We start from the raw sequence: 12,501 nt of genomic DNA, 5'->3' as shown, positions 1-12,501 counted from the left end.
GATGGCTTAGAGAAGGAGGCCGTCACACACCTCCAGCGCTGGCTCTTGGAGGGGGCGCCCATCCGGGCCATCTTAAAAGCTGCTGCTTACACTTGGGCCCTGGCAGGCAACTGGGAGACCCATGGGTGGGCGGCAGGCGTGCTCATTCTCATGACTGATGGCTTGGTCTGCTCACTCTCTAGGCCGGGACCAAATCGTCATGAGCCGGGAAGCCGAGACCCCCCGCAGCACTTTGGCGGGCCCCCGCCCCTCATCTCGCCCAAGCCACAGCACCATTCCATGCCCACGGCCCTCTGGAACCCAGTGTCCCTGATGGACAGTACCTTGGAGACACGGCGGGCCCCCGAGAGCCACCCTCTGCACAGCCACCCCACCCCATTTGAACCCAGCCGCCAGGCAGCTGTCCCACTAGTGAAGGTGGAACGGGTCTACTGCCCAGAAAAGATGGAGGAAGGGCCCCGGAAACGCGAGGCCACACCCTTGGACAAGTACCAGCCACCACCACGGGAGGCAGGGAGCCTAGAGCACCAGGCCTTTCCTCACGGGCCTGGGCCCTTCCTGGCTGAGCTCGAGAAATCCACCCAGACCATCCTGGGCCAGCAACGGGCCTCCCTCACCCAGCCAGCCCCCTTTGGGGAACTCACTGGACCCCTGAAGCCAGGCTCACCGTACCGGCCCCCAGCGCCACGATGTCCCGACCCTGCCTACATCTATGATGAGTTCCTGCAGCAGCGCCGGAGGCTGGTCAGCAAGCTGGACCTGGAGGAGCGCAGGCGGCGAGAGGCCCAGGAGAAAGGTCTGGTCTCCCTGGGTGTCCCATGACCCTGGGACTAGGGAACAGTAATGCCAGCCACTCAGCCCCTCCTCCTCCCACCCACTGCCTCCCGCAGCTCCAGGAGGCAAGGTCTCTGGCTTCTGTGTAGCTACCTGACACCTCTGCTGGGGAGACAGCCCAGGGACTCCTCGCTCATCCTGCCAAAATGCAAATTGTCCCGAAAAGCCAAATCAAAGCTTGCCTATAAAGGGGGTTCTATAGAAATGCATGATTAATAAATGATGAACAGAGGCTAATAAGACAGTTTTAAACATTAATAGTACAGCATAATAGAGGAGGAGACTTGAAAGACCAGGCCTGGACGCAGCAGGGGCTCCGCATATGGAGCTGCCATCGTCAATTGTAGGCAGGCGGGCCTGGGCAAGGGCGAGGGCAGGAGGTCTGGCCACCTCCTTCCTGCTCCTGTGGAGTGGGCAGAATCGGCCAGCAGCTCCCTGGGTTCCTCAAAGAGCCCAGGAGAACAGGTGAGCAGGCCCACGGTGAGCGTAGCTATCCCCACCTGCAACCCCAATCTGACCAGGAGGGATGAGGGGCCCCAGACCAGTTTCTTTTCTCCTCCTGCTGGACACTGGGTCCTGTGCAGTGTTGAATTCAGCCTCTTAGGCAGAAGCTGGGGCCAAGGCTAAGTCTTCCTGGGTTGTTGGTCTAGGCTGGATTCATGGCCCGAGAAGGATTTTCTCGTCTATTCACCTTGGGAAGGCAGAGTGGGGAGCACCCTGGTGCCCTTGGGTCCAGGGATGCTACTGTTGTTCTCTGTATAGTTTGCATGCATGCTCTGAGACAATGGGGACCTGAGTGTGCCTGTTCCCTCCCGGGTGATGGACCCAGATGGCCACAGCAGGAGTGAGCGGATGTGCACCAACAGCCTTGGGTTGCCGTGGACACGGCCCCAGGCCTGTGTGATGAATGGTCCCCTGCTGGGGATCAGTGTCAGCCCTGGGACCGCCTGGCCACTTAAAGGCTGTGAGTCCAAGCCAAGCCTGGTGCCTGCCTTCTGCCCCAATCTGCTGTTCCTAAAAAGCCCTAGGACTAGAGTTTAATGTATGTTTCCACCTAGATCGAAAGGAATCTGGGTTTTGGGGTGCGCGAAGGGGCCAGCAGGGCCTGGCCTGATGGGGGAGTCTGCGTACACATCACAGGCGTGCCCCTGTGTGCATCAGCTGGAGACCCGAGGCTTCTTGCCCGGCTGAATACGTCTGTTTCTGCCATCAGGATACTACTATGACCTAGATGACTCTTACGACGAGAGTGACGAAGAGGAGGTCAGGGCCCACCTCCGCTGCGTGGCCGAGCAGCCACCCCTCAAACTGGACACATCCTCTGAGGTATCTGGGGTCTCGTTACTGCTGTGTCAGGCTGTGGGCTGGGCTTTTGGTGCCTACACTGGTACCTGCCTCTTGGCTTTCCCACTGTCCCAGTTGACCCCACATTTGCTGGGGCCCCCCTGTGCTCCTCCAGTCACTACTAACCGGAGGTGTCTGGGCATGCTGTCGGGGTCCTCCTCTGAGGCCCGGCAGAGTCGGACACGGCACATGGGCTTCGCGGACACCAGGAAGGGCCCTGGGACAGTGGAATCGCACCACTGCTGGTGGTTTCAAACTCATTTGTTTTCTTTCCCAATCTAGAAGCTAGAGTTTTTGCAACTTTTTGGCTTGACCACCCAACAGCAGAAGGAGGAATTGCTGACCCAGAAGCGGAGGAAGCGGCGGCGGATGCTGAGAGAGAGAAGCCCGTCGCCCCCGACGATTCAGAACAAGCGGCAGACACCTTCCCCAAGACTGGCCCTATTTACTCGCTATAGTCCTGATGAGATGAACAACAGCCCCAACTTCGAAGAGAAAAAGAAGTTCCTGACCATCTTCAACCTGACCCATATCAGCGCTGAGAAGAGGAAAGGTAGGGAGGGCCTCACCTGGGCCTTGGGGGGTGTGGCCCATAGACTCCTGGGGACTTCCTGGACCCACGTTCCAGGCAGAATCTGAAAACACTTCAGTCCTGGGCCTCTCTTACTCCCTTGGGACCCCCAAGGAAACAGCCCCTCTGCTATCACAGACCTGCCTCAGGTATCTCTTCTTTCTCTCCATCTGAAACTCAAATTGCCCCATTCAAAGCCCATTTTCTCTTATTTCATCTCGGATGGAAAAAAAAAGACTTGCTGTGTTTGTTCTATAAATCTGCTCTTGTCACTTGTAACATCTAGCACCTGAAGGTGGGTTTGGTGATCCCCTGGGCACAAGGTACAGGTGCGCCCTCCTATGGCAGGGCACTCCAGGCTCCCTGGTAGCTGGCATTCCCTCTTGCTGGGCCACTGACATGGCCCACTGGGCTCTGTGTTCTGATGACAGGAGACTGGTGGTCTGTGGCTGCCAGGCAGAGCCAATGCACGTTGCAAGTGGATGGTTTGTCCTGAAAGATGCTTCCAGATCAGCCACATTAGGGCTGACTCTGCACTGGAATCCATGGTGTAAAGACATGGTAGTTCATGTGAGAATTTGGCCTCTCTGGAGTGCTCATTTGCATACTTCCAGATCCTCCTTGCTGACACCTGGTCACCTCTCCCTGGATGGAAGGCAAAATGAAAGAAAACAGAAGTGCTCTTGGTCATTTGGTTGCTTCTCCTTCGTTATTGGAGTGTAATGGTTTACCTTTTGTCTTTAACCCATAAACTGGAATTCTTGCTTTTCCTTAGATGGATGGGGGGCGGGGCCGTGACGTGTTGAGTACCAATCCCAGGGAAAATGCATTGTTCTCTTCGTAAAAAGCATCTTTTCGCCTGACTTAATTCCTAAAGGAAGCCACTGGTGATGTGGCCATTTAAGTCTCCGCAAGAAGTGCCACTGCAGCAGGAATTTGTGTCATCGAACATCACAAGGGTCCCTTCCTTTTCAGTAAATGCCACCATCGTAGGAATTGCACTCGCGTGCCGGAAGGCGTGGGGAAGAGTATGCCTGGAAGCAGCCTGTGCTTCCAGAGGTGCTGTGTGGATCTTCAGGTTGTTTTCTTGTGTTCGGGCCAACTTTTTTGTCTTTTAAATGAGAATGCATCCTCAGGAGTCACCTTGGAAAAGCATAGGTACTCATTATTTCATATAGTTGTCATCACCTATACACAGAGCTATTTTTGGAATACATCTGAAATGTTATGTAGTAAAAGGTGAGAGGAATCTGGGCTCACTCTTAACATGAAGGTTTCTTCCTTTAAGCACCACCTGTCCCCGTGGTGCTTGCTTTCATTTTTTCTTGGTTTAAAGGACTTGCACCTGCCAGTCACAGCCTGGGCTAGAATCCTGCTCCCCTTCCCTCTCAGAAGTGATGCAACTGTCTTGTTAATCTCAGGCTGCTTTTCTCATAGACAAAGAGAAACTTGTCGAAATGCTCCATGCCATGAAGCAGAAGGCACTGTCAGCAGCAGTGGCAGACTCACTCAGAAACTCTCCGAGGGACAGTCCTGCTGTCTCCCTGAGCGGTAAGGCCCAGGGCGGGAAGGACAGCCCCATCCGCCACCGCCCAGGACTGTCGTGTGGGCTGCGCAGGGTCAAAAGCAGCTGCTCAAGGTCTTCATCTTGAATCTTTCCTCCTGGAGACAGAACGTGTTTCTTTCCATCTCTCTCATACAAGCTTCCTGCAGGATTGTGAAGGACTTCCTCGGGATGGAACATGAGAGTTGGCAGTCAGGGCTCGGAGAGTTAAGGGGGAGGGTCCTGGCTTCCGCAGGACTCTTGTCTGGTGGTCGGTCTAGTTGTAGCCATCATCCATCAGTCCAGTGGTGGCCTGAGCCACCGAAGCCCGGTGTCCCAGGTCTCAGTGCCACTGCTTCGGCTCTGCTGCTCCCGTCTGCCCTTCGTTGGCACTCTTCTCCCGGGTCTGTCTTGCTCATTCTGCCTTCCAGGCCTCTGCACCACCTGCTTTCATACTTCCTCTCCTATGGCTTTGATTACACATCGCTGCACTGCTGAATGGAACAGGAAATCTTGATGGTCTGGCCCTGTTTTCCGCCTCCTCACGTGGTCTTTCTTATCGGCTTGGGCTATATAACTTCCTACTTTTTGGATAACCTGAAGCAAGTTGTTTCTTCCTTCAGATTCTTTTTCTTCCCAGATGCCTTCCTAGAGTGCCTTTCAAGGATGGACTTGCTGCTACCACACCCCTTCTTAAGACCACAGAATGCGCACTGACATTTAATGTCCTTGAGTCTTAGTCCTTTGTACTAGGTCTTTGTAAAAAGTAAGCTCTAGAGGTCGGGGTCCACCTGGTCACTTGCAGCTCTTAACATTTTCCTCGCTTTCTGTCTCTAAAAGAACCAGCCACGCAGCCAGCCTCTCTGGATATGGAGAAGCCTGTGGGTATTGCTGCTTCCCTGTCTGACGTCCCAAAGGCCACGGAGCCTGGGAGACTGGAACAGCTCCGGCCTCAGGAGCTATCGCGACTCCAGGAGCCGGCTCCTGCCAGTGGCGAGAAGGCCAGACTGAGCGAGGCCCCTGGGGGCAAGAAGAGCCTGAGCATGCTGCATTACATCAGGGGCCCCACACCCAAGGACATTCCCGTGCCATTGTCTCACAGCATCAACGGGAAGAGCAAGCCATGGGAGCCCTTCATGGCGGAAGAGTTTGCACATCAGTTCCACGAGTCCGTGCTGCAGTCCACCCAGAAGGCCCTGCAGAAGCACAAAGGTAAGGAGGCTGCCCATCCCTGCTCTGGTCCTGTGTTATTGTAGCTATTGTTCCAGGCTAACGTTCCTAGGGCACCAGCAGTCACTCAGCGCCAGCCATGGGCTTGCCCCTCTGGAATTTCAGTGTGCACAAGGCACCTGGGGAGGTCATTAGAGGCAGATTCTGCCTCAGCAGGTCTGGGGTGAGGCCCAAGAGTCTCCATTTCTAGCAGGTGCTTAGGTGATGCTGATGCTGCCAGTCTGTGGACCACACTTGGAGAAAATTTAGCAAGTGATGGCATCTGAGTTTAGTAGAAGCACTTCCTTTTAGTAAGGCCAGGTAAGGCGCCTTTCCGGCAAAAACGGGATCCATGTGTCTTACAGCTGAGTGATTTCCCAGTGTCCCCAAAACAGACTCACCTGGAAATCTCCCCATCCTTTCCTAACTAAATTCAGTGAGTGTTCCACCAGGCCCGGCAAGCATTTTGTGACCTAATGGTTGCTCTAGCCCCACGTGTGGGCCTCTAGGTTCGCTTTTTTCAGACTTTTTTTGTGAAAGTCGCTGATGGCTGGAGAACAGAAGTTTATACACTTTATTTCCACTGACTCAAAGCTTGAAATTGATTAGAAAAGAATCCTCAATGATTAAATAAGGACTGGGCATTAAATAAATTTTCGTGTGCACATCAGTAGCCAGAAGAAAATAATTTGGTTATGCCAAAAACCATTTTGAAATCTTTATACTACCAGTTTTAAAAGCTGAATAAATACTAACATTGTGTCAGTATCATTCAGGTAAGTTAATGCTGTCAACAGACATGATACCCAGAAAGCAAAGGGCAGTGGTTTTGGCAGTGATTAAAAATGACTCCTCGAAAATCAGGAGTGCTGTATTGGATGTTTGTCATGAATTTCACTGAAAGAACATTCTTCAAGAAGGAAAATGTTTTGACTTCATGACTAGGGTAAATATCTCTGGGCTCCTTCCAAGACACCTCACGGGCTTCTGTGTGGCCCCAGGGCACGTTTTTCGTGCCTTGTTTTATTTCAGCCCTTCAGTGACACGACACTTGACTGTTTCCTCAGGATTTTAAAGTCATCCAGCCAATGCCCAGTTGAGCGGTACAAGTCCAGTGGTGGAGCAGGTCTTGGACTCTATGAGGCTGCCGTCTGCACGGGGAGGCAGCGTGCTCCTGTTGGAACACCACCAGCAGGGCCACGCCCCGAGACAGAACAGACCTAGTCTCGATAGGTCCCCGCATCAGTTAGTTAGCCAACTCCTAGTTGGCAGAACACCACATATGCTCAGGGACTGAAATACCTAGGTCTCACCAGAGGAAGGGGACTGATCATTGCTGAGGGCCAATTATAAACTAAGCCTCACAGCTCAGAGATGAATTTAGCTGAGATCCTACACATACTACAACTGATCGGAATCCAAGCGTGCCATCCTCTCTGTGGCTCTCACCATTCCTTCAGGTGCTGTCTTCGATCGCTGAAGGGCACAGGCCTCTCCATCTTCTAGTCTGCTGTGAGACCTGCAGTCACACTGACTCTTGCCCAAGGAAGAGTAACCCACCCCTTCTCCGCCATACCCTGTTCCTCCCCTGGCACAAGGTCCCCACAGGCTGTGACGAGCCTCTCTCTCCTCCCCAGGGAGCGTAGCTGTGCTGTCTGCGGAGCAGAACCACAAGGTTGACACGTCCGTCCACTACAACATTCCGGAGCTACAGTCCTCGAGCCGGCTTCCTCTGCCCCAGCACAACGGGCAGCAGGAGCCCCCAGCCGTGAGGAAGGGCCCCCTCATACAGGAGATGGACCAGGACTCGGAAGAGGAGGAGGATGAAGATGGAGAAGAGGATGACGAGGAACCCCCCAGGCGCAAGTGGCAAGGGATTGAGGCAATTTTTGAAGCTTACCAGGAACACATAGAAGGTACAAAGGGGTTGGGGAGAGTGCATCAAGGGCCCGGTAAAGAAGGTGGAAGGAGCTTAACAGACCAGTCAGTGCAGGATTTCACTGCCACCATTAGGGACTGTTTCTAAGTGATAGCGCTGGCATTCAGATTTTCTGGGTGCACAACTAGATACAAATACTAGAGAAGGTAAATCTTCCTCAGCCGTTTTGCCTGTTTTGAGAACTGTCCCTCAGGCTTACTTATGATAATTGCTCATGGACAAACCCGAGGCCATTCTCACTGGAGAAATTTAAGTACCAGGTGACCTGCCACCACTCAGTGTGACAGCCCAGGGGCCTTGCTCTCTGTGCTGTCTTCCATTGTGCTTCTAAATCTCTCAGTCCTGACACTGATAGCTACATACAAGGGTCCTTCCTGGAAAATGAAAACTTTATTAACTTAGCTGAGCCCCAAATAGCCAGGCCTGCACTGTCTGTGCCTGTCTCACATTTGAAGCGTCTCAATGCTGGTGGCGATTTCCTTCACAGGCTCTGTCATCCTCCTGGACTAGTACTTTGTGCAGGGAGGCAAGCCCATTGGCCACCAGAATGTTTTATTCACAACTTCGAGTGCCCACTCCAGCCCTGCCTAGTGAAACCCTGGGAGGGAACCGGGTACACCCCTCCCACACAGGTCTAGTGCACCGGGTGGTGGGTCACGAGGCTTGGGTGCTGGTGGAGTTCTGGCATTCTGTAGCACACCACCTCCTTTCTCTGCACCTCACTTTCCTCAAGATGACTGAAAGGCCCCTTCTAGCTTAGACGGAGGCCGGGGCGCTGTGAACTTGATATAGAGAGTTGCCCAACCTCCCCCCCTAGTGAAACAGGCAGGTAGACGACTTGGGAAGAACCTCTGTGGAGCAGAGCAGGGACAAGCGCTCAGAGCTCCTGGCTCTTCGTCTCTCTGACGGGTGAGCTGTGGCCCCTCTGCGCTCACCATCCTCATGGCATTGGCAGTGCTGTCAATTTGACAGGACTTGGGAAGTGCCAGCCATAACTGGCAAAACCCAGGCTGCCACCTCCTAATTAATTACCATATTATCATAGAAGAATTTTATCAAGTATTACTATGTTGTAAATATTAAGTATAAACACTTAATTATGAATATCATAATCATTTTAAATCCTTTGAAATCGACATTTTCAAATCGGAGACTAGACTAACTAAAGGGGTGCTCATGTAGCCAACAACTGGAGTATCAAGTTCTACAGTTTGCTTACTTTCCTCTTTCAAATGGAATCTTAATTTATCCATCTCTGCTTACATGGTATTCTTTAAATACATTTGTACATATCCAGAAGCAATATATAGCATTTTTTATTAAATGGAGAGAAATATATCCCATGTTTTCTGGGTCGATGTTTGTTGGTGTCTTGTTTGGGAATTGCTTCCCTACCCCCAAAAACATATTAATATTATCCTGCGGTTCCTTCTAACAGTCTTCAAATTCTGCTTCTCTTAGGCATAGAATTCATTTTTGTTACAAAATAAGGTAGAAATCTAACTTCATCTTTCCCACCCGGACAGCCAGTCATCCTAGCAGCTGATTGGGTCCTCTCTTCCCCCATGGGGTGTGCCGGTCATGCAGCACCCTCACCAGTGCCCAGGTCTGTCTCTGGTGCTCTGTTCTGCTCCATCCAGCGGTCTCCTGGCCTGTCCCTGTGTCATGCTGAATCTTTGCAGCTCTGTTATCTGGAGGCAGCTCACCTGACTTGTTCTTTAACAGCTCAGCTGTTCTTGGCCCTTGGCCCTTGGTTCCACCCCCCACCCCACCCCACCCATGAATTTTAGGATCACCTCGTTTGTTCCACCCAAACGATTCCTGTTAGAAGTTCAGTTTTGCTGAATTTACAGATTTGAGAAGCATTGACATCTTTGATAGTCATGTCACTCCATTTATGAATATGGTAGTAAATTGTAGTAAATAATTTTTGCTCACTTTCTTCATGAGTTTACTTTTACTAGATTTAGTTAGCACTTTATTATCATAGATTCTTAGTTTTTGTTATCCCTATTCCTTAGATAATCACAAATGATCAGATCTTCTGCAGATTAAGTTTAGTTCTTTCCTTTTAAAGTTTACACCTTTTCTTATACTGCATTGCCCGGGCCCTCTAGGCTGTTGAACAGAGGTGCCAGTGGGGCTTTTGTGCTGTGAATCCCATTTGCTGAACTTGTGCTGTACAGTTGTTGAAGGTCAACTAATGTATTTTCTGTGCGCATTGAGATGACGACCTGATTTTTATGTTTTCTGATGTTGCTTCCTCATTGATGAATTTGAATAGTTAGTACTTTTAAGATTTTAAATCTTTTCTTAAGTAGCATTAGATGTGAATTTTATTGTACTTTATTTTGCTATTGCGACTGACTGTTCTAGCTTCTGTAAAATCAGTCAGGTGGCCTTCCCTGGTTTTTGTTCTCTGAAACGCTTCATATAAAGCAGAGATTTATCCTCGTAGGTTTGAAGTCACTCTCCTGTTAAAATCAGTTTCTCAGTTTATTCTGGCCTTTTCTAGCAGCTTAAAAACTTTCAAACCTAACCCTTTTTTTTCCTATCTTTTTGAAAAATGCATTTTAAGGCCGTAAGTTGATCCTTAATTGCTTCCTAATCTGTATCCATTAAATTTCCCTTCAATGATCTATCCTTTATTTCGCTAGGCTGGATTTAGTCATACTGATGTTTTTACCAGCACAGTTCAAATAGCTGGGAGCACGGGGGTCCAAAGGAGAGGGCTGTGCCAGCTGCACTAGACAGGAGAAACCCTCGCCAGGGCCTGTGGCCCCTGTATCCAGAAAATGTATCAACGTCGCTTGTCTTTTCAGAGCAAAATCTGGAGCGGCAGGTGTTGCAGACGCAGTGCAGGCGGCTGGAGGCCCAGCACTACAGCCTCAGCCTCACGGCAGAACAGCTCTCTCACAGCATGGCGGTGAGTCTTGGGCCGCCGCACATGGGGAAGAGAACAAAAGCTGGCTCCTGGGCGTTTTTCTTAAAACGCTATGCTTTTTTTTTTTGGTTTAAATGGTCAAGTTTGGGTTCAAGAGCACCCATACAGACAAGATTTGAGGGGAAATCCTGCTCTTAAGAGTTTAAAATTTAGGGGAGAAATTCAAGGGTCAGTTGATTACCCTAGCCAAGGGGGAAGGTATTGTTAATTTGCAGAATACTGATCCTGGGAGGGTGAAGATGGTATTTCTATTAATATTCCTTTTGAGGAATTGTGCATCGCCTGTGTCAGTCTCCCTTGCTGTGAGTTGTGGAGGAGAGGATTTTACTAGAGCAAAGTTCCTGAGGCAAAACAGACCACCTCCTTAGCTCAACAGGTCTTCCAGCTATGACAGACCCCACAGGCTTCTTCCCAGTGCAGAGACCTGGGGCTTGTCTCAGATAAGGTTTGCACATCTTGGCCACCCCTAAAGCAGGAAAATTTTTATAGTATCAGGGCTTACTAAAACCTCAGAGTCGAAGCTGAGACAACAGTGGGGCGCTGGTTCTATGAGAATAGGTATTGTGAGAGTCCAAGACATTGGAAAAACCTGTTTAGACTGTCCCCAGAGGCCACTGTCAGAACACTGAGCTGGGAAGAGGATGTTTTCAAAGTGCTGAAGGTTTGCTTTCCCACGTGGCCTCCAGCACATTTCTGCATCAGTTTCCTTACAGTGTGAAACAATTTTGTTTGACGTGGATTTCCCCTCCTCCTCCTCCCCACCCCCAGGAGTTGAGGAGCCAGAAGCAGAAGATTGTCTCAGAGAGGGAGCGACTCCAGGCGGAACTGGATCACTTACGGAAGTGCCTTGCGTTGCCTGCAATGCATTGGCCTAGGGGTTACTTTAAGGGATATCCTAGGTGACGGTTTCCCTTGCACTAGGCCGAACCTATAGTATAGAAATATTATCTATTTTATTACCTTGAATATTTAATATTTTTCACTGGGAGGTTTGAAGCTTAAAGAAAAATAAGAATGTGCCATGCATGAAGCAAAGGATTCCAGGCTCCAGAAAAAGAACGAACTCGCCTTGACTTCAATGCAATTGAATCACCTTTGTAATTCAGCGAGCAACCAATGTAGGACGAGGCCCATAATTTTTTTTTAAGGCAGTTTTATTCTTTGTTCCCCCGTCACTCTCTCTTAATCTGAAAATGAAAGCTCCATTACCAACACTAAAACTTTGTCAGTTATGGCCCCTGGGTGCATAAGACTGGATCGAACCGCTTGAGTCTAGTTCCTGTGTTGCCACATTACTATGCCTCAAGACCCAAGTTTGCTTTGGCTGCAGCTGGGGTCGGTCTCCTTCCTCTCCGGGACTGAGACCTGCTTCAGTTGAATGAAAGCGGGGTGCATTTTACATAAAGGGCTTATTTCAGTTACTTTTCTGCAAAATTTTCTTCAAAGCAACAGGTCCTAGGAGCACACAAAGCAACAGTACTGAAGCCTCACCCACAAGCTTTTCCCTGGAAAAGCTCTTACCTAAAGATAAAGTGAATTGACAGACTGAAGGTACCTTTTTATTACTCTGTGGGGGAAATGTACAGAGCTCTATGTATACATATATTCACACCCACCGAATTGTTGCTGCAGTGGGGGTGTTTTCATACAAACAAATTTTGAGAGAAAAGTCAAAGGTGCTTCAGCCTTGTACTGTGTATATATATTAAAAAACAAAGTTTTGTATGTTTTTATTACTTTAATTATTGTTATAAAAAGCCTGCCATTTTTAATATGTGGTTTGGGGGGATTTTTGTTTGTTTGTTTTCCTGTTTGGGGGTTTCGTTTGTTTTTTGTTTTTGTTTTCTGGGCAAAAAAAAAAAAAACTTGCTTTTAGTGTTTGTACTGCTGCTGGTCAGGACATTAAAATATTGAAGTGTTTTTAAAAATTAAAGAAGAAGAAAAGTAAAAGAGCTTACCACTGGCACCTATGCGATCACTTCATTTTTGAGTTGCACCAGAAAACGATGTAGAAAGCCATGAGTCACTTCTTACCTCCTCCTCTGCCCCCACCCCCCCGGCTCTGGACAGCAAATAGCAGTTATACCCAGTCGCTATTGAGGAGGGGCTAGTCTGTG

At 49.8% G+C, this 12,501-nt stretch overlaps 1 protein-coding gene across 4 annotated transcripts in view; it reads left to right on the top strand.

The window, feature by feature from the left end:
• The window catches only part of GSE1 (Gse1 coiled-coil protein), a 412,220-nt gene extending 399,870 nt beyond the window's left edge, over positions 1-12,350 (top strand). For all 4 annotated transcript variants that reach the window (XM_039888745.1, XM_039888743.1, XM_039888744.1 and 1 more), the window contains 8 exons: positions 183-796; positions 2,048-2,160; positions 2,461-2,731; positions 4,187-4,300; positions 5,133-5,504; positions 7,139-7,417; positions 10,263-10,366; positions 11,153-12,350. In XM_039888745.1, coding sequence (XP_039744679.1) covers positions 183-796; positions 2,048-2,160; positions 2,461-2,731; positions 4,187-4,300; positions 5,133-5,504; positions 7,139-7,417; positions 10,263-10,366; positions 11,153-11,287 — 2,002 coding nt within the window. In that variant the 3' untranslated portion in view covers positions 11,288-12,350. The remainder of the gene's footprint in view (positions 1-182; positions 797-2,047; positions 2,161-2,460; positions 2,732-4,186; positions 4,301-5,132; positions 5,505-7,138; positions 7,418-10,262; positions 10,367-11,152) is intronic.
• The last annotated feature ends 151 nt before the right edge of the window (positions 12,351-12,501 follow it).

This window comes from Pteropus medius, unplaced genomic scaffold, assembly GCF_902729225.1.
Source record: "Pteropus medius unplaced genomic scaffold, Ma_sr-lr_union100, whole genome shotgun sequence".
Classification (NCBI taxonomy): Eukaryota; Metazoa; Chordata; class Mammalia; order Chiroptera; family Pteropodidae; genus Pteropus; species Pteropus medius.
This window is presented reverse-complemented; position numbering and strand designations above follow the sequence as displayed.